The 26,608-nt window shown below is 44.6% G+C and overlaps 1 protein-coding gene across 1 annotated transcript in view; it reads right to left on the bottom strand.

Annotated features, from left to right (window-relative positions):
* Nucleotides 1–26,608, bottom strand: part of LOC309567541 (vomeronasal type-2 receptor 26-like) — a gene marked incomplete at both ends in the record, with an annotated part of 298,253 nt that overhangs the window by 12,858 nt on the left and 258,787 nt on the right. The window contains one exon of the mRNA XM_082272924.1: nt 21,453–22,235. Coding sequence (XP_082129050.1) covers nt 21,453–22,235 — 783 coding nt within the window. The remainder of the gene's footprint in view (nt 1–21,452; nt 22,236–26,608) is intronic.

Genomic DNA, 26,608 nt, shown 5'->3' with positions numbered 1-26,608 from the left:
TAGTCTTGCCAAGCCTTGCTCATCACCCTTGATTCCCCACACCTGGTACTTCCCTATATAAGTCCAGCCCCTTGCACTCCAGTTTGCTGATTATTGAGCTCCTGAGCCTTGATCAAGCTACTCCTCACCTGCTGCTCTTATCTACTACCACAAATCCAACGCTGTCCAGGAATTGACTACCGACTACTCTTCTGCTTTGTCTCTACCTACTGAACTGCTACCTCTGTTGCCGATCCGGATTGTCTGACCACGCTTACTGCCCCCGACCTTTGGCTCGTCTGACTTCTCTCTGGTTATCCCTTGTCTGCTCCTCTGCTTTCGGACGGAACCTGCACTCTGCCTGGCTGGGTGATCCTGAGGACCGCGTCCTGGTGTTAGCTTGCAGCGCAGTCTATCCCCACCATCAGGGGCTCTAGTGAAAACCAGCTAGCACTTAGTTTCCGCACCTCAGGTGAACCTGTGTCCTCATCAGAGTACTATGCGGTGTCCATCCGGTATCCAGCACCTACTACCTGCCTGCGGTCTTTGCCACTGGGCACCACTCCTACCTCCGGCCAGCAGTCCTCTGACTCAGGTGAGCCTGTGGGATTGTTACAATCAGTGGGTCATATAAGGAACACAACACCAGCAAAGAGGGATCTATATATTGACAATTCAGTAAATGAAAATTTTCAGTATACCTTCATTACCAACCAATCTTGGAACCTCAAAGTTTAAAGAGTATAGAATATATTACCCAAACAGGGACTTCAATTTTTGGGGTAAGTGACCAAATGGATTGAATAGATCGAGGATTTTAATCCTAATAGTCAGGAGGGACTTTCAATGAGTCACCAACCTCCAGAGAAGACACCCTGAAAAACTATAGCAAATATACATCATCATATTTGGTGGTTAAGTGGATGTACAAATGACATGAGCCATAAACCACATATAGCTATGAATCAAGTTCAGATAATTACCTTACATTGCGGATAACCGCAGAGAGACCCTCATAAATAGAGGGGGTCACCAACCCTTCTACTTCTTTCAAGCTGACTGAAAAAATAAATAATATTTAAAAAAGTTTGAGTTCATGACCTCCAAGACGGTCATGTGATTGGTAATGTAAAAAGCATACCCAGAAAGTGTGGTCAACCTTCCCTAATGTGAGACTCCATGCAGGATGCCGCTGCTCGGCTTTGTCCTAAATGCTCCTTCCAGAGTGAGACTTCTCATTAAGGCCGGATGTTCGTCCTTAAAAGACGTTTGCCTATTGGTGGGCAAACGCACGTGACCGACGGCAATGGATGCTGACGTCACGCGCATGCCATCATTGACGGCCATCATTGAAAAACCTCCATCTGTATAGATGTGAAGGGGGAATATCCCATTGGCAAAAAACCCCAATGAAAACCCAGAGATAATAAAGACAAAATCCCCCACACACAGATCCATATCCTGCACATACTAACAAGTCATATTAAGGAATCCTTCAAATGAAGGGTCAGAACACTGAAAAAACGAATTCAATCAATATCCAGAGAAATTACTTATTAAATAGTGATGTATTGATCTATTAGTTGAAACACCAAATCCGAATGAGCTTAGATAAAAATTTCTGTTTTAATCAGAAAAACAGCCATGCATGATGAAAATTAGGTGGCACATTCAATTGAAGCCCAGGGGATAAGGCTTACATAAGAAAGCCCCCATGTGCTCATATGACAACCAACTCCGAGAAAAGGAAGCCCATCAGCCAATGTCAGAGACCCTACCCATACACCAACAAGAGGTTCATTGACAATATTTTCCTCAGATGGACCAAATCCTTGGACCAACTACAGGTATTTCTTAACATCCTGAAATCAAATGAGTAAAATTTAAAAGGCTGGATAAACTTAACACAAACAAATCACCAATTAAAAGGCTGGATAAACTTAACACAAACAAATCACCAGGCCCGGATGGCGTACATCCGAGAGTACTCAAGGAACTCAGTAAGGTTATATCCAGACCACTGTTCCTGATCTTTGCTGACAGTATTAGGACAGGAGATGTACCAGGGGATTGGAGGAAGGCTAACATGATTCCGATATTCAAAAAGGGGCAGAGGCATATCCCGGGAAATTATAGGCCTGTCAGCTTGACATCAATAATATGTAAACTTTTGGAGGGGATGATAAGGGACTATATCGTAGAGTATGCTAAAGACAACAACATCATCAGCAGTAACCAGCACGGGTTTACAAATGGGTGTTCTTGTCAAACCAATCTCTTAGCATTCTATGAGGATGTGAGCTGTGAGCTAGATAGGGGCAGACCAGTGGATGTGGAGTACTTGGATTTTGCTAAGGCGTTTGATACAGTTCCCCACAAGCGCTTCATTTATAAAATAAGATCTGCAGGTATCGACAGCAGGGTTTGCTCTTGGATACGGAACTGGCTAAAAGGCCGTGTCCAAAGGGTGGTAATAAACAGCGCATACTCAGACTGGTCTGAGGTAGTAAGCGGGGTGCCCCAGGGCTCAGTCCTGGGACCAACCTTGTTCAATTTATTCATAAACAGCATTGAGGACGGGATCAGTAGTTCGTTACCAGTTTTTGCAGATGACACAAAATTAGGCAGGGCAATAACTGCACAGCATGAAGCAGATATCCTACAGAATGACCTGGACAAAATTACGGAGTGGGAAAAGACATGGCAAATGAGGTTTAATGTGGAGAAGTGTAAGGTTCTGCACTTGGGGACTAAAAACATAAAAACACAATACACTATAGGAGGGGAACCCTTGGGGGAATCAAAAATGGAGAAAGATCTGGGAGTCTTGGTTGATGATAGATTAGGCAACAGCATGCAATGTCAAGCGGCAGCTTTCAAAGCCAACAGAATATTAGCATGCATAAAGAAAGGGATGTATTCCAGAGATAAGACTATAATCCTTCCACTTTATAAAACTCTGGTCCGACCGCATCTGGAGTATTCTGTCCAGTTCTGGTCGCCAGTCCTCAGGAGGGATGTGTTGGAGCTGGAGAAAGTCCAGAGAAGGGCAACTAAACTGATTAGGGGGTTGGAGGACCTTAACTATGAAGAGCGGCTGCAATCGCTCAATTTATTTTCCCTGGAGAAGAGACGTCTGAGAGGGGACATGATAGCAATTTATAAATATGTTAATGGGGATCTCAGCTTAGAAAAAAAGCTGTTCATTCGAAGGAATTGCATGAGGACTCGAGGACATACAATGCGATTAGAGGAGAAGCGTTTTAACCTCAGGCAACGAGGAGGGTTCTTTACTGTTAGGGCTACAAGATTGTGGAATCGTCTACCACAAGAGGTGGTTTCTGCGGGTAGTATGGTGACTTTCAAAAGACTCTTAGACTTACATCTCAAGGATCAGGAGATTAAGGGCTATGTTAGATGATTACAGTCACACACACCTACACAGGTTGAACTGGATGGACTATTGTCTTTATTCAACCTCACCTACTATGTAACTATGTAAAATTTACAATGACCTATCATTAAAAAAGTATTGCCTTTCTAGACATCAAAATCTATGTAAATGAAGATGGAACCATTGGATCCACATTATTCTATAAACCATCATCTGGCAATACCATCCTAAATGCTGGAAGTTCACATCCAAGATCTCTCATTTCAAGCATTCCGTACAACCAATATTTGCACTTAAAACAAAATTGCTGCAAACCAGAAGCCAAGGCCTTGCAAAAGTGCTTATTTTCAAGAGGATATAGCAGATCATGCTTGAAGAAGGCTTATCACAAGGCCAAAGGCCTTGATAGAAATTCCCTTATATACTGTATAAGCGAAAAAGAAAAACTGACACAACCAATTTACGATTAATTACACAATACTCGGGGTAACATGCCCAGGTACATAGAATTATGAAGACATTTTGGTATCTGCTGGAGGCAGACCAAACTGTGGCCAAATACATTGAGAGCTACCATAAATCACCTTTAAAAGATCTGAATCTCTCAGGGACCAATTAGTCCATAGCCATTATTCCGCTCCATGTAGTGGACAATTTTTTGCAAAGATATGTATATGACAATCTGTTATTCTCATAATTGATTTATGTATTTCTGTTATTCCATATAGAAAAATATTTGGCATAAGTATAAGTATCCCGAAGAAGCCACGTCGCTGTGGTTAAACATGTAGACCCGATACCATCACAAGTGCCATTTTAAACTTTAACAAGTTTTTAAATGTCTGTGTTATTTTCTTTAATAAAATTATTGTGTATTTTTTTAATACATCATTGAGTTTTCTCCATTAATTGATCTTTTCGATGTATACGCACCTACAAAGTCCCAGAAAATTCCCTATTTGTATGTGGCATTTATAACAAGGGATGTGGTGCTATTTCAACTTTCGACTCTCCAGCATAATAATTCTTTTATATGGAATTTTGGGGTGTTCCCGTATCCTCGGTTTATAGGTTAGCGACAGACCCCCTAAAAACGTCTCTCTTTCTGGCATTGAATCAGCTAAGTGCTCAAAGAGTGATAATGGAGGTTCCGGAGAATGAAAGGTTCAGGGGTTTTTACTCAAACCTGTTCATAATCCCCAAACTAAGTGGCGATGTGAGACCTATTGTGGAACTCTGGATCTAAACCAGTTTCTGAACGTCCGTACTTTCCGTATGGAGTCAATTATTTCAGTCATAGCCTCCCTGCAGTGAGAGGAATTTCTAGCATCCATAGACATCAAGGATGCATATCTTCACGTGCCTATATTCCAGGCTCATCAAAGGTTTCTACGCTTTGCAATAGAAAACCGTCCTTTTCAGTTTGTGTCCCTGCCCTTTGGGTTAGCCATGGCTCCAAGAGTGTTCACAAAGATCATAGCTCCAGTATTGGCTGTTCTAAGGTCCCGCGGGATATCTGTAATAGGATATCTGGACGATCTATTACTAATAGATCGATCGACTTTGGCTCTAAGCCGAAATGTCCTCCACACAGTACAGTTCCTAGAATGTCTGGGTTGGAAACTGAACTTAGTAAAGTCAGCATTTCAGCCGGTCCAGCATCTGGAATACCTGGGTCTTCTTGTGGACACGGTACAGGCAAAGATATTCTTGCCAACAAGAAGGGTAACAGACCTGAAGGATCTGGTTCAGTCCATAGTAAGACTGAGATATCCTTCTATATGTCTTTGCATGATGTTACTAGGGAAGATGGTGACCGCATGCGAGGCAATTCCCTATGCGCAATTCCATGCCAGACCCTTACAGAACAACATTCTGTCTACATGGACCGGAAGGGTTCAGTCTCTGGACTGGTCCATGTCTCTGGGCCAAAGAGTATGTCAGAGTCTGAATAGGTGGTTGTTGACCAGATATCTGGAGAAGGGGAAATCCTTTCTTCCAGTGACCTGAAAAGTGGTGACTACAGATGCCAGTCTCTCCAGCTGGGGAGTGGTTCTGGAGGGAGCCACTGTCCAGGGGAAATGGTCTTGGGTAGAGAGACATCTCCCCATCAATATTCTGGAAATCAGAGCAGTCAGTCAAGCTTTGAAATACTGGACCCCAGACTTCGGGGTCACCTTGTCAGGGTGCAATCCGACAATGCCATGGCCGTGGCTTATATCAACCATCAAGGAGGCACAAAGAGTCAGTCAGTTCAGAAAGAGGTGAATATAATCCTATCCTAAGCAGAGAAGTTTGTGCCATGCCTGACAGCAGTTTTTATTTCAAGAATAGAGAACTGGCAGGCAGATTTTTTGAGCCGTCAACAGATGTTTCCAGGGGAATGGTCCTTACATCCCGAGATTTTTCTATCAATCTGCCTACACTGGGGGGGTCTCAGATGTAGATCTGTTGGCATCCAGGTTCAACAACAAGTTGAAGAGATTTGTGTCCAGAACCAGGGATCCACTCGCAGTCGGAGTGGATTCTTTGGTGACTCCTTGGGAGGAGTATTCCCTGTTCTATGCCTTTCCTCCGGTGCAGCTGATACCATGTCTGTTGCGCAGGATCCAGCTAGAAGGGAAATCAGAAATTCTGGTAGCTCTGGCATGGCCAAGGAATATTTGGTATGCACAAATCCAAAGGTTGGCAGTGACGAGGCCTTCGGTTCTTCCAAGGAATCTGGACCTACTCTCTCAAGGTCCGATATTCCACCCTGCTGTACAGCCTCAAATTTGATGGCTTGGCTATTAAAGCCTTAATCTTGAAGGAGTGGGGTGTATCAGGCCCTGCAGTTTATACGCTGATAAACTCTAGGAAACATTTATTACAGGGTCTGGAAATCCTACATTGCCTGGTGTGAAGCTAGCAAAGGGCATCCCCGCAAAAATATCATCGGGAGAATTCTAGCTTTCCTTCAAGCAGGGGTAGATATAAAAATTAGCCTTGAACACTATTAAAGGGGTAAATTTAAGCCTTATCTGTTTTTCTTCCAAGAAGCAATCACTTCCCATTCATTGGTTCAGTCCTTCGTCCGGGTAATGTTATATTTGCTTCCACCTTTGAAGCCACCATTGTGCCCTTGGGACTCAAATTTGGTGCTGGCAGTTTTACAACAAAGAAAAAAAAACAGCCTTTTGAACCTCTGTGGCAGGTTTCCCTGGTTCTTTTGACCATAAAACTGGTCTTTTTGATTGCTTTCTTTTGATGTAATGCATGCACTTAAGTTTTACTTAGAGAAATCAGCTCGGATTCGTAAGACCGAGTGCTTGTTTGTGCTGTCAGAAGGGCCCAGGAAGGGGTTGGTAGCATCTAAGTCTACAATTTCTCATAGAATTCGCCAGGTTATTACCCAGGTGTGTGATTTAAAAGGGAAGGTTACACTTTTTCCTGTAAAGGCACATTCTACCAGAGAAGTAAGTGCCTCTTGGGCACATTGAAATCAAGCCTCTATGGCTCAGATTTGCAAGGCTGTGACCTGATTGTCGGTACATATGTTCACTCGTTTCTATCGAGTTATTGTTGGGACCCAAAAGGAATCTGCTTTTGGCCACAGTGTGTAACGGTGTAATCCTTTTGTGGTCGGATGGCGATATTCTTTTGGTGTCCCCCTCCCCTCAGATGCATTGCTTTGGGACATCCCATATGTTATGATTAGAGTTGAGCGGACACCTGGGTGTCCGTGTTCGGCGGGTTTGGCCGAACTTGAAAAAAAAGTCCGGGTCCGTGTCCCGGACTTTTTCCGAACTTTACCCGGACACCAAACCCCATTGAAGTCAATGGGGACCCGAACTTTCAGGCACTAAAATGGCTCTAAAACACCAATGGAAAGGGCCAGAGTGCTGCAAATGGCAGAAAAACGTAGTTAAGAGCATGGCAAGTGCTCTGCAAACAAATGTGGATAGGGAAATAACTTAAAACAAAAAAAAACAAAACAGAAAAATAAAACAATGTTCTGTATCTGTGAAGGACGAGGGAGGCCCATATGGAGTAGGAGGGAGGTTGAGGTGGTGGTGGATGTGGCGGTGTCATAGACGTGTGCACAGGGTGTGCCGGGTGTGCCTGGGCACACCCTAATCACCTAGGGCACATTAGCATTATCGCTCTGTTTGCCAGTGAGGAGATGGGAAAGATCTCCCTCGGACCTGCTCTGCCATAAGAGAAGTGCCACACACTTCTATTTCACTTTGCCAGCAAGGAGAGTAATGTACCGGGGCCATATACATGTAGGCAAACACATGCATGTGTATTTAACTTTGGAGTGCACACCCTAATGCAATAGGCTGCGCACACCTATGGGCGGTGTAGGCGGAAGCGGCAGTAGAGGAGGACGAGGTAGCCAACACTGCTTTTTTTCAGTCATTTTAAATGAGGGTACACCCCAAAAGAGTGAGAAAGATCAAAAATAGAACAATGGCTGGGTAAGGTCGGTATCCATCTCTATTCTGCACAAGGTACGGAAAAGTCCTGTGGGATCCATGCCTAGTTCATTTTAATGAACGTGAGCTTGTCCACATTGTCTCTGGACAGGCGGCTGCGCTTGTCTGTGATAACGCCCCCAGCCGTGCTAAATACACGTTCAGATAATACACTGGCTGCAGGGCACGCCAGCACCTCCAAGGCGTAAAGGGCAAGCTCAGGCCATGTGCCCAATTTGGAGACCCAGAAGTTGAATGGGGCAGACCCGTCATTCACTACATGTAGGCGTGTGCACACATACTGCTCCACCATGTTGGTGAAATGCTGCCTACTGCTAAGATGTTCCATATGAGCTGCTGGTGCTGCTGTTTGTTGTGGCGTGCTGACAAAGCTTTTCCACATTTCGGCCATGCTAACCCTGCCTTCTGAGGTGCTGGCGGTGCCCTGGTTGCATTGGCGACCTCTAACTCCTCCTCCTCTGCCTTGGCCTTGTGCTTCCACTGTGGCCCCGCTGTCAGGTGGGAATGCCAGCAGCATCGCGTCTACCAGCGTGAGCTTGTACTCGCGCATCTTACGCACCAGTGATGGCCATGAGCTGGCCTGGGTGCCACCCTGCTGTGAACATGGTTCCATCTCCTCCTCCATCTCCTCCTCCTCATCCTCCTCATCCTCCAGAACTGTGCCCCTGCTGGACAATTGTGTCCCTGGCGTTTGTGTGTGCAGGAACCCACCCTCGGAGCCCCTTGCGAATGACTGCCCTGAAAGCCTTGGAAATGTTACCTCTTCATCCTCCTCCTCCTCATCCTGTGCCACATCCTCTTCCATCATCGCCCGAGTTTTTTGAAGGAGGCATAGAAGTGGGATAGTTAAGCTGACAATCGGCACTGGCCATGTTGGTGGAGTACTCAAAACAGCGCAACAAGGCACACAGGTTTCGCATGGAGGCCCAGTTATTGGTGGTGAAGTGGTGCTGTTCCGCAGAGCGACTCACGCATGCATGCTGCAGCTTAAACTCCACTATGGCCTGCTGCTGCTCGCACAGTCTTTCTAGCATGTGCAAGGTGGAGTTCCACCTTGTGGGCATGTCACATATGCGGCAGTGAGCGGGAAGGCCGAAGTTACGCTGCAGATCTGACAGGCGAGCAGCAGCAGGGTGAGAACGCCGAAAGTGCGCACAGACGGCCCGCACTTTCTGCAGCAGCTCTGACATATCGGGGTAATTTTTAAGGAACCTCTCCACCACCAAATTCAGCACATGCGCCAGGCAAGGGATGTGCGTCAAACCGGCTAGGCCCAGAGCTGCTATGAGATTTCGCCCGTTATCGCACACCACCAGGCTGGGCTTGAGGCTCGCTGGCAGCAACCACTCATTTGTCTGCTGTTCCATGCTCCTCCACAACTCCTGCGCGGTGTGTGCTTTTTCCCCAAACAGGCAAGTTCTAAAACTGCCTGCTGTCGTTTACCCCTGGCTGTGCTGAAGTTGGTGGTGAAGGTGTTACGCTGACCGGATGAGGAGGTGGTAGAGGATGAGGAAGCGGAGTAGGAGGAGTTAGGAACAGGAGGCAAACTGAAGCGCCCTGCAATCCTCGGTGCTGGAAGGACATGCGCAAAATTGCTCTCCTCCTCAGGCCCATCCGCCACTGCATTTACCCAGTGTGCCGTTAGGGAGATATAACGCCCCTGACCGTGCTTACTGGTCCATGTACCGGTAGTTAGGTGGACCTTGGCACAGATGGCGTTGCGCAGTGCACACCTGATTTTTTCCCCCACTTGGTTGTGCAGGGAAGGGATGGCTTGCCTGGAAAAGTAGTGGCGGCTGGGCACGACGTACTGTGGGACAGCCACCGACATAAGGCTTTTAAAACTGTGCATCTCCACCAGACGGAATGACAGCATTTCAAAGGCCAAGAATTTTGAAATGCTGGCATTCATGGCCAGGGATCACGGGTGGGTAGTGGGGTACTTCCTCTTCCTCTGAAGTGTTTGGGAGATGGAAAGCTGAACGCTTTCACGGGACATTGTGGAGATGGTTGGTGACCCAGGTGGTGGTGTTGCTGACAGATCGTCTGTTTGCGGAGTGGCAGGTGGCGGTATCACTACAGAGGTGGATGGAGAGGCGGAGACTGCAGCAGAAGAGGAAGCAGGAGGAGCCAGAGACCTTTCTTGGTTTTGAAGGTGTCTACTCCACTGCAGCTCGTGCTTTGCACTTAGATGCCTGATCATGCAGGTTGTGCTCAGGTTGAGAAGGTTTATGCCTCGCTTCAGGCTCTGATTGCACAGGGTGCAAACCACTCGTGTCCTGTCATCAGCACATTTTCTGAAGAACTTCCACGCTAGAGAACTCCTTTGAGCTGGCTTTGGTGCGCTCGTTCCCTTGCTGCATTCCATGTACTCATCTTGAGAAATAAGTGGTTGGGCATCGCTGCACTCAATCTCTTCCACTTCTGGGGCAGGGCTAGGTGGATGGCCCTGGGAAACCCTGCTGACAGAGTCATCAAAAAGAAGAAGAGACTGCTGCATGACTTGGGGCTCAGACTGCTTGCCTGATTTGCAAGGGGGGTGAGGTGAAAGACGGTTGGAGATTGGCTGCAGGTGCCAACTCTGACCTTTCTGCAGTAGACTGGGTGGGAGACAATGTGAAGGAACTGGAGGCACTGTCAGCAACCCAATCTACTATCGCCTGTACTTCTTCTGGCCTCATCACTTCTAGATGCGCATGATGCCCTACCAAATACTGCTGCAGGTTCTGTCGCCTACTCACACTTGAGGAAGGTGTTTCACTTGTGCGTGTAGCTGGCACAGATCGACCACATCCTCTCCTTGCAACAGGAGCTCTACCAGCAGCACCACGACCCAGGCCACGGCCCCTATTTGACGGTCTCCTCATATTTCTGTAATTTATGATCTTGCCCTAGAAAGGTGTTTATTGAATAGCGGAACAAAACAACAACAGTATCACACGGGTGTATCTCACAGTCAAATACGCAATTTAAATTTTTTTACCCCAAAAGGGTGTATATTGAATAGAGGAATAAAAAAAGGATAAAAAATGGTGTATCTCACACTTACAAACACAGACTAGGCCCAGATTACAATTTTTTGTACCCTAAAGGGAGGATGACGAAGAGGAGTAGGAGGAGTTGGGAACAGGAGGCAAACTGAAGCGCCCTGCAATCCTTGGCGGTGGAAGGAGATGCGCCAAACAAATTTAGAAGGTGTATCTCACACGTACCGATACAGACTATGCCGTAATTTAATTTTTTACACTCCAAAAGGGTGTATATTGAATAGCGGAATAGGAAAAATTTTATAAAACGGTGTATCTCACACGTACAAACACAGACTAGGCCCCGATTACAATTTTTTGTACCCTAAAGGCAGGATGAGGAAGAGGAGTAGGAGGAGTTCAGAACAGGAGGCAAACTGAAGCACCCTTCAATCCTTGGCGGTGAAAGGAGATGCGCCAAACAAATTTAAAAAGGTGTATCTCACATGTACCGATACAGACTATGCCGTAATTTAATTTTTTACACTCAAACAGGGTGTATATTGAATAGCGGAATAGAAAAAATTTTACAAAACGGTGTATCTCACACGTACAAACACAGACTAGGCCCCGATTACAATTTTTTTGTACCCTAAAGGCAGGATGAGGAAGAGGAGTAGGAGGAGTTCGGAACAGGAGGCAAACTGAAGCGCACTGCAATCCTCGGCGGTGGAAGGAAATGCGCCAAACAAATTTAAAAAGGTGTATCTCACATGTACCGATACAGACTATGCCGTAATTTAATTTTTTACACTCAAACAGGGTGTATATTGAAAAGCGGAATAGAAAACATTTTACAAAACGGTAGGAGTAGGAGGAGGTCTGAACAGGAGGCAAACTGAAGCACCCTGCAATCCTCAGCGGTGGAAGATGCACCCCAAAATTTGGAGGGTTTATCTCACACGTACCGATACAGACTATCCCGCAGTTTAATTGTTTTTACCCCAAGGGTGTAGATAGAATAGCGGAATAGAAAATATGATATCAAAAGGTGTATGTATCTCACACGTACAGACCCAGACTAGGCCCCGATTACTATTTTTTGTACCCCCAAAGGCAGGATAATGAGTAGGAGTAGTTCGGAACAGGCAGGAGGCACACTGAAGCACCCTACAATCCTCGGCGGTATGAGATGTGCCCCAAAAATTGGAAAGGTGTATCTCACACGTACCGATACAGACTATCTCGCAATTTAATTGTTTTTACCCCAAGGGTGTAGATTGAATAGCGGAATAGAAAATATGATATCAAAAGGTGTATGTATCTCACACGTACAGACCCAGACTAGGCCCTGATTACTATTTTTTGTACCCCCCAAAGGCAGGATGAGGAGTAGGAGGAGTTCGGAACAGGCAGGGTGCACACTAAAGCACCCTGCAATTCTCGGCTGTATGAGATGCGCCCCAAAAATTGGAAAGGTTTATCTCACACGTACCGATACAGACTATCCCGCAATTTAATTGTTTTTACCCCAAGGGTGTAGATTGAATAGCGGAATAGAAAATATGATATCAAAGGGTGTATCTATCTCACACGTACAGACCCAGACTAGGTCCCAATTACTATTTTTTGTACCCCAAAAGGCAGGATGAGGAGTAGGAGGAGTTCGGAACAGGCAGGAGGCACACTGAAGCACCCTGCAATCCTCGGCGGTATGAGATGCGCCCCAAAAATTGGAAAGGTGTATCTCACACGTACCGATACAGACAATCCCGCAATTTAATTGTTTTTGCCCCAAAGGTGTAGATTGAATAGCGGAATAGAAAATATGATATCAAAAGGTGTATGTATCTCACACGTACAGACCCAGACTAGGCCCCGATTACTATTTTTTGTACCCCCAAAGGCAGGATGAAGAGTAGGAGGAGTTCGGAACAGGCAGGAGGCACACTGAAGCACCCTGCAATCCTCGGCGGTATGAGATGCGCCCCAAAAATTGGAAAGGTGTATCTCACACGTACCGATACAGACTATCCCACAATTTAATTGTTTTTACCCCAAAGGTGTAGATTGAATAGCGGAATAGAAAATATGATATCAAAAGGTGTATGTATCTCACACGTACAGACCCAGACTAGGCCCCGATTACTATTTTTTGTACCCCCAAAGGCAGGATGAGGAGTAGGAGGAGTTCGGAACAGGCAGGAGGCACACTGAAGCACCCTGCAATCCTCTGCGGTATGAGATGCGCCCCAAAAATTGGAAAGGTGTATCTCACACGTACCGATACAGGCTATCCCGCAATTTAATTGTTTTTACCCCAAGGGTGTAGATTGAATAGCGGAATAGAAAATATGATATCAAAAGGTGTATGTATCTCACACGTACAGACCCAGACTAGGCCCCGATTTCTATTTTTTGTACCCCCCAAAGGCAGGATGAGGAGTAGGAGGAGTTCGGAACAGGCAGGAGGCACACTGAAGCACCCTGCAATCCTCGGCGGTATGAGATGCGCCCCAAAAATTGGAAAGGTGTATCTCACAGGTACCGATACAGACTATCCCGCAATTTAATTGTTTTTACCCCAAGGGTGTATATTGAATAGCGGAATAGAAAATATGATATCAAAAGGTGTATGTATCTCACACGTATAGACCCACACTAGGCCCAAATTACTATTTTTTGTACCCCCATAGGCAGGATGAGGAGTAGGAGGAGTTCGGAACAGGCAGCACCCTTAAATCGTCGGCAGTATGAGATGCGCCCCAAAAATTGGAAAGGTGTATCTCACACGTACCGATACAGACTATCCCGCAATTTAATTGTTTTTACCCAAAGGTGTATATTGAATAGCGGAATAGAAAATATGATATAAATTTGGTGATTTATCAATAGCACATGTGAACCGCAGTGTCTTATATCAGTCAGCTCTGCTGCCAGCTATGAAGGGAAAAAAAAAAAAGAAAATTCCCCTTTTAAGTTTGTAATTTTTAAATAGATTAGTACAGACTATGCCACAATTTAATTTTTTTAACCCAAAAGGGTGTATATTGAATAGTGGAATAGAAAAAAGTGTATAAATTTTAAAATCACTCAATAATAGCACATGTGAACACAGCAGTGTATTATCACAGTCAGCAGCACTGAAGGAAAAACGCTGCACACAACTGATAAAAAAGATTTTTTTCTCCCTCCTCCTCAGCGGGCAAAAAGATTGTGTTCACACCACCCCACACACAGCAAAATGTAGAACACTGACCCTGCCTATTCTCCAGCCTCGCCCTAAAATGATCGATAAGATCGGTCTCTGGCACTGCAAACCCCCCACACAGCAAAATCGATGTAGAACACTGACCCTGCCTATTCTCCAGCCTCGCCCTCAAATGCCCTAACAACTCGCCCTGCCTGCAGCACTCTGACCTGTCCCTGAATTACTTTCGGACTCAATATAATTTTTGACTGTCTGTCCCTAATCAGCAGCCAGCACGTATGATGTGTGCTCTGTCCCTGTACTACAGCAGAATGACGCAGCGGCGCTCGGTCTCGAACTTATAAAGACTTGGTCACATGCTTCAGATGGCCAATCACAGCTACTAATACATTAGTAGGCATGGCTGGGATGGCTTAAGGCACACCAGTTAAACGCTTGTTGATTGGCTGTTGAAAGCCCGCCATTAAAAGCGCGCCATTACATACAAACCCAGAAACAAAATGACCGAACACAGATTTTAAACCCGAACATACAGTAAAGTTTTCGGGCCGTGTTCGGGTAACAAAAATCCAATTATTCGGTACGAACATGAATAATACAGTCCGTGTTCGCTCAACACTAGTTATGATTTATGGCTCTGTGTCCCGTGATGTACAAAAAGAAAGATGGATTTTTAACACATTTTTTACCTCTAAAATCCATTTCTTGAACTACATAACGGGACACAGAGGTGCCTCGCCTATTCTATGGGGCCTTTATTGCTTGCTACAAAACAGAGGTACTTCCTGTGTGGGAGGGGTTATATAGGGGGGGGGCATCCTTTCTGATTAGTTGCCATTGTCCTTCACCTGTAGGTGGCTATATAACCCACATGTTATGATTTATGGCTCTGTGTCCCGTGATGTACTTCAAGGAATGGATTTTACAGGTAAGTCTGTAATAAAAAATCCATCTTTTTCAGAACAATTTGAATTCGGATCGGACATAAAATGATCGTCTAATTCAAATTCTGTGTTAAGAATAGCTGGTTGTTAAGGAGTGCCGCGTCCTTAACAACCGATGACTCATCCGCTGGCCGGAGGCTTCTTCAGATGAAATGTAAACAAAAGAATGCTGGCAAAAAAATGCAGAAAAAAAATAGGGTGGGGAGCCCCTCGATCTATACCAGGCCCTTGGCATCTGGTATGGTTTTTAAGGGGAACCTTATGTGGGCGAACAGCGAAGGAGTGTTTTTGTTTTTCAGCAGTAGCGGTGGGCATTGTGAATGACGATAGATCTACTTTGGGGGACATTTGTTTTTATTTGGGGAAGAGGCCCTCATCCCAAAGCACCCCCCTCCATGTTGGCATGGGCATGTGGCCTGGTATGATTCAGGAGGGGAAGGCACCTGCTCGCCCCCCCCCCCCCTTTGCTGGTCTGCCGGGCTGCATGCTTGGATGAGGGTCTGGTATGGATTTTGGGGGGGGACATTTTTCATTGTCGGCATTCTTTTGTTTACATTTCACCTTTCAGCTGGAAAGTCCGCTGACATCTGATGAGTCATCAGTTGTTAAGGACGTAGTGGCAGACTTCCTGGCTTGCTTCTTAACAACCAGTTATTTTTCAAACCGAATTCCAATCAGTCGATCCTTTTTCTGCATTCATTTTTTATGCTCTCTTCCTTTTTTTTCATCTGGTGATCCTGCAAGTAAGTCTGTTGATTTTCAAAGGAACAAGCTCTCTTGCAGATCTATCAATTACAGTGATGAGACAAACAATTTAAAGCCCGTAGGGGTGCTTGCAATGATCAGTTTATCTCAAAAGGAACAAAAAAAACAGTTTTATGTAACTGATTATAAAGTATTAACTGGGGTTTGGTTTCAATTTGTTAGTGAATCTAAATCTGCTAGTACATCTAACACTCCCTTTCCCCCAGATTGACAATGCTGCTGTCCAAAGGTGCCCCCTGTGCACCTTCATCCAGAGTGGGCACTCTAATACAGGAGGTGTGTTACTGGCCAGAACACAAGGTGAATACAGAGGGTAAAAAGCCTAAAAATAGAAAACGAATGCAGCCACCACATCTAATGATTGATAAGCTGTAATATATTACATCTTTGATTTTAGGTTTAACCACTTCAATACAGGGCACTTTTACCCCCTTCCTGCCCAGACCAATTTTCAGCATTCAGTGCTCTCACAATTTAAATGACAATTACTCAGTCAAGCAACACTGCACACAAACAAAATGTTTATCAATTGTATTCAAACAAATAGAGCTTTCCTTTGGTGGTATTTAATTACCACTGTTTTTTTTTTTTTGTTTGTTTTTTTTGCGATATAAGTTAAAAAAGAGCAAAAATTGTGAAAAAAACACTGTCTTTTTTTTTTTTAGTTTCTATTTTTAGTTGGTTCAAAAATGTTGGCCAAGATGTATACTGCTACTTATCTTTGGTAAAAAATAACCTAAATTAGTGGATATTATTTAGTCTGTGTGAAAGTTATAGAGTCTACAAGCTATGGTGGCAGTCATAAAAAATTGATCACACCTAATCATGCCTGCTGATGTACTGACAGCCTATAAGGTATTTAGTAAGAGGCATGGTGAGTTTTTTGAAGTTGTAATTTTTTTACTACAATTCTTGGGAAAATTAAGAATTTTTTTTTTTTTTGCACAAAATTGTCATATTCATAAGTTATTTCTCACACACAGCATATGCATACTTGCAAATAAACCCACAAATACATTCTGCTACTCTTCCTGAGTATGGCGATACCACATGTGTGAGACTTTTACACAGCTTGGCCAAATACAGAGGTCCAACATGCAGGGAGCACCATCAAGCGTTCTAGGGACATAAATTACACATATAATTTCCTGACTATCTATCACACCTTTGAAGGGCCTGGAGCACCAGGACAATAGAAACGTCCACAAAATGACCCCATTTTGTAAAGAAAACACCCCAACATTCTATGAGGCATAGGCTGAAGTAGGTACTCAGGTAGTCTGATGGGTTGCAGATAGATACTCGGGTACTCTGATGGGCTGGAGACAGGTACTCAGGTATTCTGATGGGCTGCAGATTGGTACTATGGTACTCTAATGGGCTGCAGGTTGGTACTCAGGTACTCTAAAGGGTCTGCAGACAGGTATTTAGGTATTCTGATGGGCTGCAGATAGGTACTCAGGTACTCTGATGGGCTGTGGAAAAGTACTCAGGCACTCCTATGGGCTGCAGATAGGTACTCTGATGGGCTGGAGACAGGTACTCGGGTACTCTGGTGGACTGAAGATATCTACTTGGGTACTCTGATGGGCTGGATACAGGTACTCGGGTACTCTGATGGGCTGCAGATACAGTAGGTACTCAGTACTCTGGGCTGGAGACAGGTACTCGGGTACTCTGATGGGTGGCAGATAAGCACTCGGGTACTCTGGGCTGGAGACAGGTACTTTGGTACTCCGATGGATGGCAGACAGGTACTCGGGTACTTTGGGCTGGAGACAGGCACTTGGGTACTCTGATGGGCTGCAGATAGGTACTCGGGTACTTTGGGCTGGAGACAGGTACTAAGATACTCTAAAGGGCTGCACCTAGGTCTGGAGACAGGTACTCGAGTACTCTGATGGGCTTGAGACAGGTAATCAGGTACTCTGATGGGCAGCAAAATGGTACTCAGGTACTCTGATTGGCTGCAGATAGAGTGTCTGGTACTCTGATGGGCTTCAGATAGGTATTCAGTAGTAGATAGTGCTTACAATACGGACTGTTTAAGCGGGATAGGGAGGGTATGAAAGAGGTACAAAATTTGTGGTAGTATAAGCATCTTAAAAGCAGCTTGACGTCCTGCCCACGATGGCTCAAATTGAGATATGTGGCGAAGCTCTGCTTCAAGTTTTATTAAGAAGGGTCTAAAATTGCCCTCTGCTACAGTTGAGACAGTAGAGGTAAGTGTTATACCAATAAAAGGTATTCCCTTTGGGAGACCAAATGTAGGAAAATTGTTGCGCCAATTGTTTTTGTTCGTTAGGATGGACTCTCAGATTAGAAATGAGAGATTTCGTGTGGTTTACCTTATAGTATGAGAGTCCACTGAAGAGTTCAAGGAGCTGATGTACGTGGCACATTGATTGGCTTGGATTAGTTAATAGCAGTATGACATCATCTGCAAACAGGTTGATGACATGGGTTTGTTTTGGATCTTAAACCCAGTGATTATAGTGTGGAAGTGTATTACTTCTGCTAAGGGCTCGATTAACAGGTTAAATATCAGAGGGGAAAGTGGGCAGCCTTGTCGTGTCCCATTTGTGATGTTGAAAATTTTAGATAGTAACCCGGAGGTATATACTTGTGCAGAAGGACACGAGTACAGTGCTAGTATGGATGATAAGATCGGACCCCGGAAACCAAACTTGTGGAGAGTTTCGGCCATGTAGCCCCAATGGACTCTATCAAACACCTTCTCTGCATCTGTTGAAAGCAGCAGAGAAGGTGTTCGAGATCTCTCAGCAATTCTATAATGTTCAGAATATGCAGAGTGACATCTGAGGGATGCCCTCTTTGCTGGGTGGTTAAGGCTTTGGGCATTGATTGATAATATTTGTAGTGTTTATGAGGGATTGATACGTGTTTATTTAGACTCATGTGTATCTCTAGGGAATTGGTGTTCCATGGATTTGCGAGGTGTTGTAGAATTGTATCGTCCTGGTTTGCTGGTGACAGTTGGTTTAGTTCGTTGATATATTTTCTGATGCATCAGAGTGGGAATGTCACAGACTTTTGGTGGAAACTAGAACAGTAAAGCAAATAAACCAAAGGAAACAAAACACAACATAGTAAGGCCATGGTTGTATGCTGAACAGCATAGCCATGAGGTATGGTAAAAAGAGAGTTCTATAAGAGTTATGGGCAGTAAATCTGCAATATTGAGTGAGGGTTGGAAAGGGGTTTGGATATGAGGAAAGAAAATAAACTTTGATGAGGTTCCAAGAGCTCATGTTATTTGTAGCTTGAGGATCTGAAGGGGATCACATTCCACAGCCTTAGGGGTTGCGTTTCTTGTTAGAGTGTCTCTTAGGGACTACTTCCCAGTCCTCCGACACTGGAGCGAAGGAGGTCTTAGCCGCAGCAGAAGGTTGGTGGATAGGTAGTGTGTCCCAGAAACGTAGGAGCTTAAGGTCATCTTCCAGGTTTGTTATAGTGGAGGTATCACCATCGCGTGTGAAATTTCCATTGTTATATGATATAGTGGTTCCTCAGTGCCTTAGTAACAGTATCCAGGTTTTTTTTTTCTCTCTTTAGAGTTTGTGCTAAGAGGTATGGAAGTATTTGGAGACTCAGGACTTGCTCAGGTAGTTGATATATTTTACAGAAGGCCGCAAGTAGTCTCTCCTTTACTTGGAAGAAATGAATCCATATGACGTCTCACGGTACATTAGAGGGGAGAAATGATGGTTTGGGGACCCTGTGGATCCTATCAATGGTTAAGTCCTCATGCGTTCACCTTTTGAAACAGGTCACATACAAAGTGCGGCAACTGTGAGGAAGATCTATCCTCTATTTCGGCAATTTATCTTTGATCCAAGAGATGTCTTTTTCATGCGCAGTATGTGCATCTGCCATGATGTTAAACGATTGAGTGAGTTCCCCCATTTTATCTTCTACATAATTAACTTTTTCTCCTAGTTCACGTACATCTGTAGCCTCTTTTGTGTACACAGGTAAAGAGGTCTGCTTGAAGTGAGGCTCTGAGAGATAGTAGCATGTCTTTGAATGTGGTGTTAGAGACAGGCAGGCCTTGGGAAGGGAAAGAGGCTATGGGGTCTTCTGAAGTTGGTGTGTTAGGCAAGGGGGTGTATAGATGGCTTACCACCATAGATGGTTCTGGGGAGGCATTTTCTTCACAGGAGTCTCTACGCAGCCTTGATTTGGCTGGGCTCCCTGTAGATGGAGTGGAGGAATGCTGCCACTGTATTCTGCTGTATTTGTCCGAGTGGCTGCTAGAAGACCGGCCGCGGCCGCTGCATCATGTCTCCCATCGCCATTTTGATAGAGACCCTTTTGTTTCATAAGGAAGGATCTGGGCAGCTTCTGAAGCTGTGTGGCTTCCCTGTGGCTTCTGGGCATGGCTGGCAGGTCTGTGGCACTGGAGGAGATCGTTGGAGCTCCTTGGAAGGCTGGATCGGCTCTGGTGGATTAGCTTGAGCTCAGCCCCCAGAGGAGCACATGCTGGGTTATGCTGAAAGGGCCACTCGCAGCTTGAATTTCAGCCTATTCGTTCTCTGGTGTATGACCAGCTTAACTCCTCTACTAAAAAGATATGTTTGGTTGGTGTCCCTCAGTGGAGCTACTATTCAGACATCAGCCTGTACTTAATGGCATATGATGAAAATGATATGTTTTCCCTGTTCAGACATGAGATCACAAAGTCTGGCAGAGGGAAGTCTTGGAACCAATTCCACTTGCAGGCCTGAGATATGGTCAAATGCCAAAAGCTGCAAAAAAAGTATACATTTCATTTCTCCGTGTCCCCTCCCCCAACTTTTCTTTACAGATAAATAACACAATCATTAGTCCATCCCCTGTCCTCTCCATTTGACCCCCACAACCAATCACTGTCCAAATCTTGCTGCTTTAACCTCCATAACATCTCCAAAATACACCCCTTCTTACCAATGACACCATCAAGTTCTTCTTATCCCTCACCTCAACTTTAGCAACTTCCCCTTCGTTGGCCTACCTCTACCTTTAGTGCTACTGCTACACCTTACCAACAGTTCATTAGCTATCAACCCTTTTTGCTAATTCCTCCACTGGCTTGCACTCACCCAACAAATAAAATTCAAACTACTAACAAGAGTCCTGCCCTGAGGAGCTACATCACCAACCTCATCTCAAAATATCATTCAAACCATCCTCTCTGCTCCCCTAAGGCCTCCGGCTCTCTAGCTCCCTCAACACCTTTTTCTATGCTCTCCTCCAAGACTTCTTCAGAGCCTCTCTCATCCTTTGGAACTTGCTAATGAAATCTGTCTGGGTTTTTTATGCTCTGTCTGCCTTCAGACAATCCCTAAAAACTCATCTGTTTCGGTAAGCCTTTTCCTTCATAATCTAAAAACTATACTTTTATTTTCTCCCTTAACTCATCCAATACACTTCATACATATTCACTTTTGTATCACTTGCAGATCCCTTTCAGATTGTGAGCTCCCATGAACAGGGCACTCCTAACCCTCCTGTATTAAATTGTATTGTAACTGTACTGTTTCCCTTTATTTTGTAAAGCATGGTGTAAAACAGTTGGCGCTATATAAACCTTGTGGATTATTAAAATAAATGCCCAAATATTTGGTCAAAGTACTCTTGAAAAAACCTTCTGATGTTTATATTCAAAAATTCATCTAAAAACATTTGACAAAATTTTGCACTATACGGTTTTACCTGCTCAAATCTGTTAATATTAAAATTATGATTAAACTTGTTGAAAAGATGTATAGCTTCAGCCATAGCTTTTACTGCAATATACACTCGTAGAGAATCTCCGCAAAGCATGCTTATGTCAATTTTTAGAGGAAAGATTCTTAATAAACTTTTAGTGAAAATAGTAACATTTTGGTAATAAATATTTTTTCTATTTTGAGTTGATGTCATATTGTAAAATGTAATGATCAGATCATCCAGCAGTACCTCAGTTTGTGAATGTCTTGATAATAGATTGTCATCAAACAGACTTTCATCTCCAAGAATTTGTGGATCAAAAAAATCTAAAGACAAACTTGTTATAAAACTTGTAAAAAGAGTTATTATCTTGAAATCACCTGAAGCCCAGCCTGGGGAAAGGATGAGCATATTATTTCTATTGATCTGAGAGTATTCATAAAGGTAATTTATGGCATTGTTTGTGGAGGAACCGCAAAGTATTAAAACGTTACAATGTACTTTACTAAGTGTGTGCATCCACTGAGTTATTGCAGCAGCATTTTCTGTAATTCTTTTTTCAATAGCAACACAAATCTCCTGGGAAGCCAAATGTCTCTTCAGGATTTTTGCCTCATTCTCTCCGGTATCATCATCTGATAAAAGTATTCCAACCCAATTCCAGCCAAAATATTTCACTAGTTTGGCAATTGCTAAATAATGGACATAATCATTCTGAACGGTCCTGAAAACATGCGGGTAAAGACGTCTGTCACTTAATGAGTAATCGGTGGCTCCATAGCTGATCTGAAAAGAGAACGATTAACTATTAACTATAATGTGGAGACATTTTCAGATTACATTCATATCCAGCTGCCATTGAAATTATCATTAGAGACTGCACTGTACAAATCTTTATAAACACAATTGATCTTTCAGATTCAATCAGCTAAATACATTCTAAAATCAATAAAGCAAAGAAGTTCAACGTCTTACATTTTTTTCTCTTGAATTCAGCCAGAGCCTGAGCAGAAAAGCCTGCTCCTGCCAACATGCTGTAGAGAAGGATTCTTGCTATCTCGGTTGAAACAGTGGTCTAGCAAGAAAAACAATGTAACTTAGGAGACCTGATATCGACCTGACTTCACTTGTTATCTGCTTGCTCTGGATCACTGATTCTGGCTAGCCAGAAAACCTAGATTAACAGCATTTTCAGAAATAGTTCAGCAAAGGATAGTCTTTATGTTTCTCTCAGTACATGTGCATGAAGATGTAATTTATATTTATAATTGTAAAAGCTAACAGCATACCAAAAATGAATCTGTCGGGGATCCACTACTATGCGCAGGCACACTGGCGCCGCAAACCGGCGAGCGCCTATGCACATGCGCATACGAAGAGGCACTTTGAATAGCTAGAGGCTACCTTAGAATAGTTTCAGGAAACCTCCTGTTCGCAAGAACACGCATGTGCGCGCAATCATCATTGGCGCCAAACAGCCTATTTAAACACAGCAGTCACTCCAGGTAATTGCTATGTTATCTTCAGCTCTTCCTGTGATCCTGTGTTCTGTACCTGTTGTTCCTGATTATCTGACCTGGCTTCCTATTTACCCTGCTACTCGCTGCCTGTCCTGGCCTTCGGCTTGTCTGACTACTCTTTGGATTATCCTTGTCTGCTCATACGTTCCGGACTAGAACCTGCTCTCTGCCTGGCTGGGTGATCCTGGGGACCGCGACCTGGTGCTAGTCTGCAGCGTAGTCCATCTCCACCATCAGGGGCCCTGGTGAATACCAGCTAGCACTTAGATTCAGCACCTGCCTAGTGTCCATCCGGTAACCGGCTGAGCGACCTCGGTCCCTCATCAGGTGATAGTTCTCTCTATTCATCAGGCTCCACTTGCACCCCTTGACAGAATCAGAAGGCCTAGTAAAATCAGTAAAAGCTCCAATACAGCTTTGTATTCATGCTGCTTGAAGCCCAGTTGAAGCCTCGTGTGTTTTGCTCTGTGTTGGCAGCACTCAGACCTGGACAATGTGCTATGAACCATTCAGTTGTCAAAGACTTTGACACACCACCAGCATAGTACTCCAGTCAACTTCTTCGGCAGCGTGAGCTTTGCAAGTTGAAGAACTGTCAAGTGGGGTATGGAATAGAGTCACAGAGGTGAGAATTGTTAATATATGTATTTTACAGGCATTTGGAAAATTGTAAATGCCATTATCTTTAGCGTCAAATAGAATTATTATTATTGTACTGTATGCATGGAGGCAAATATTTGCCACCCTAGGATGAAACATGTGTTGGGAATACAGAACACCCCCCCCCCCCCCTACTCATTTTTAAGAGTGTGGCGATAGTGAGGTTTGAAGACCCACAATGAGGTTTGTGACACTACACCATTTAAGTTTGGTGGGATAAATTTAGCCACTTGCCAACTGTATACTATACAGCGACAAGGCGGCTCTCATGCGCTGCATCAGGTACCTAGTACGTAGAGCTGCACGATTCTGGCCAAAATGAGAATCACGATTTTTTAGCTTGGAATAAAGATCACGATTCTCTGTGTAACAAAAAAAAATTGGGATAACTTTACTGTTACGTTTTTTTTTTTTATTCATTAAAGTCTATTAATTGCGTTTGAAAGACTGCTGCGCAAATACAGTGTGACATAAAATATTACAACAATCGCCATTTTATTCTGTAGGGTCTCTGCTAAAAAAATATATAAAATGTTTGGGGGTTCTAAGTACTTTTCTAGCAAAAAAAAATGATTTTAACTTGCAAGCAACAAGTGTCAGAAAAAGGTCTAGTCTTTAAGAGGTTAAACTTCCTTTCTCCCTGGCAGAGGGAAGGAAAAGATACAATGTAATCATTTGTTTATAGTTACTGGGAGACTTAATGCTGATAGGCGTTTGCGGGACGGGAGACTTTTTTTTTTTTTCCACAGCTGTTCTCACTGCTCCCTATGCAAAGAATCGAGCATATGTCTGGTTTAGATTGTCAGGGGGGGTGAATCAAGATCGCGATTTTCATACAATTAATCGTGCAGCTCTACTAGTACGTGATAGACCTGTGCAGTTCATTTAATTCTGAATTGAAATTCAGACACATTTTTTGTTTTTTTCGAAAACTCGGATGTATCCAAATTTCCGAATTGCAATAGTAACAAGTTTTGTCTTGGAAATTAATGTACGCTTGATGCACAAATTATCAAAGGGTTAAATGTATGCCTGCCTGTGCTTACTGACTGTGGCGGGGGGGGGAGGGGTCTGTGATAGGCACAAAGAGATTGGGGTTTCAGCTTAGCTGAAACTCCTGATCTCTCTCTACCTGTGTGACAGAAGACCCGCCTGCTTTATTTACATAAGCAGGCAGATCTTCTGTCAGTTTCTGTGAAGATTGCGTGAGGCCGGCGGCGATCCCTGCTGCTCCTCCCGCTTTCTGACTCTCGCTGTGTCTAATCACAGCAGGAGCGCGGTCTCAGTGGCACGTGCGCACCGCCGAGACCGCGTGCACATAATCCTGTAGATCCACGTGATTGTGCACAGCCGAGCCGCCCTGCCGCAGTAAATCTGCGTGGGGCGGTCGGCAAGGGTTTAACCAAGTTTGTTGCATATTTCTACCTTTTGTTATTCTGAAGAAATCCCTGTTTGTTCCTCTGTGCTGAGTAGGTAAAATGGGAGTGGTTTCATAATTATCTATCAGCTGTGGCAGCTGCAGAGCACTAATGAGGAAATCTGCTGGGCATGCATTCCTTTAGACGTGTTCCTATTGGGAGTATCTCACCAAAAATGACATTTTTGTTGCAGGGGATGCCAGAAATCTGACTTGTATCTTAGGCAGACTTCTGGGAAAATTGGTGAGCCAATCACACAAGCAGGAAATTATGTTTCTGGGGGTATACATTCTGTGTACAGAACAGCTCACGGCGGCCATATTGGATTGCATTTTCAGAAAATTACAACAGCTGCAGATTGAAAAGGAAAGGTCATTTTTAATAACATTAAATTACCAAATGATTTGTGTTACAATTGTATACGTTATATTGTTTTTTTCATTATTTTCTGATTTTTTTCCACACGAATGTGGAGTTACCCTTTAAATGAATCCGAAATGATTGAGAGGGCGGTCCAAGATGGCCGCGTGAGCAGGGAGCTCCTCACTCCACCAGCTCTTCCGTAGCTACGACCCGACACGGCGAAATAGAGCAGCCTAGCCCTGTCTGCCTTACTTTGGACGGCCACATACGCCATCGCACGCTGCTCCCGGGGAGTCGGAGGGTACCGGAGGGCGGATCAGGAACATCTCCGCGGCAAAACAGCAGCCTAGTCCCACCTGCCTCTTCGCTGAAGGCCACACACGCTGCCGCATGCTGCCTCTGGGATATCGGAAGGTGGATCAGGTGTCTCTCTCTCTGCCCAGCACCAGCCCGCCGTAGGAGCATGTTGCGGCTATATTCCGCTCTGCTGTGCAGAGCGGCTGGATTCTAGAGAGATCCCGGAGCAGAGCGGAGATGGAGCAATAGCCCTACCCCAATCCTATCCTACTCCTCCGCAGTCAGCCCCTACCTTACTCCCTCGCCAACGGCCGCATACTGCTTCCGGATACCGGAGGACTGATAGGGACTGACAGGGAGCTCCGCCATCGCCACACACAGGTCCACCGCAGGAAATCCACACTGGCCTGCTGCACAGAGGGGACACTGAGGGACACTGAGGAGGCGCCCGGTCTAGTAATTTTGATCTACTTTAATTCCCCGCAGTAAGCAGCTTGTCGCATACCGACCCGCTGCAGGGGATCCGCCTTGGCTACAGACCTATCTTGGCTACATTTTTGCCTGCCGCATAAAACGCGGAGCTGCTGGACACTGAGGAGGCACTGAGGGGGGCATCCGGACTAGCAATTTTGATCTACTTTAATTTAATTCCTCACGCAAGCAGCTTACCACTACATTACTACCCGCATCAGGAAACCCGCATCGGCCACAGATTTATCCTGGCTAAAAACTATCCTGCCATATAGAGAGGTCACTGAGGGGGCATTTGGACTAGTAATTCAGACCTACTTTATTGCAGTAAACAGCTTGCCACACACCGGGGGCTATTGTCTGGGTTGAGTGCCATGCCTAGACGTAAGATAACCGCGGTGAAACTCCGCAAATTATCGGAGTTCTACCC

Source organism: Pelophylax lessonae (genome assembly GCF_965119305.1).
Source record: "Pelophylax lessonae genome assembly, chromosome: 1".
NCBI classification, from domain to species: Eukaryota; Metazoa; Chordata; class Amphibia; order Anura; family Ranidae; genus Pelophylax; species Pelophylax lessonae.
Note: the sequence above shows the minus strand (reverse complement) of the source record. Positions and strands in the feature narration are given on the sequence as shown.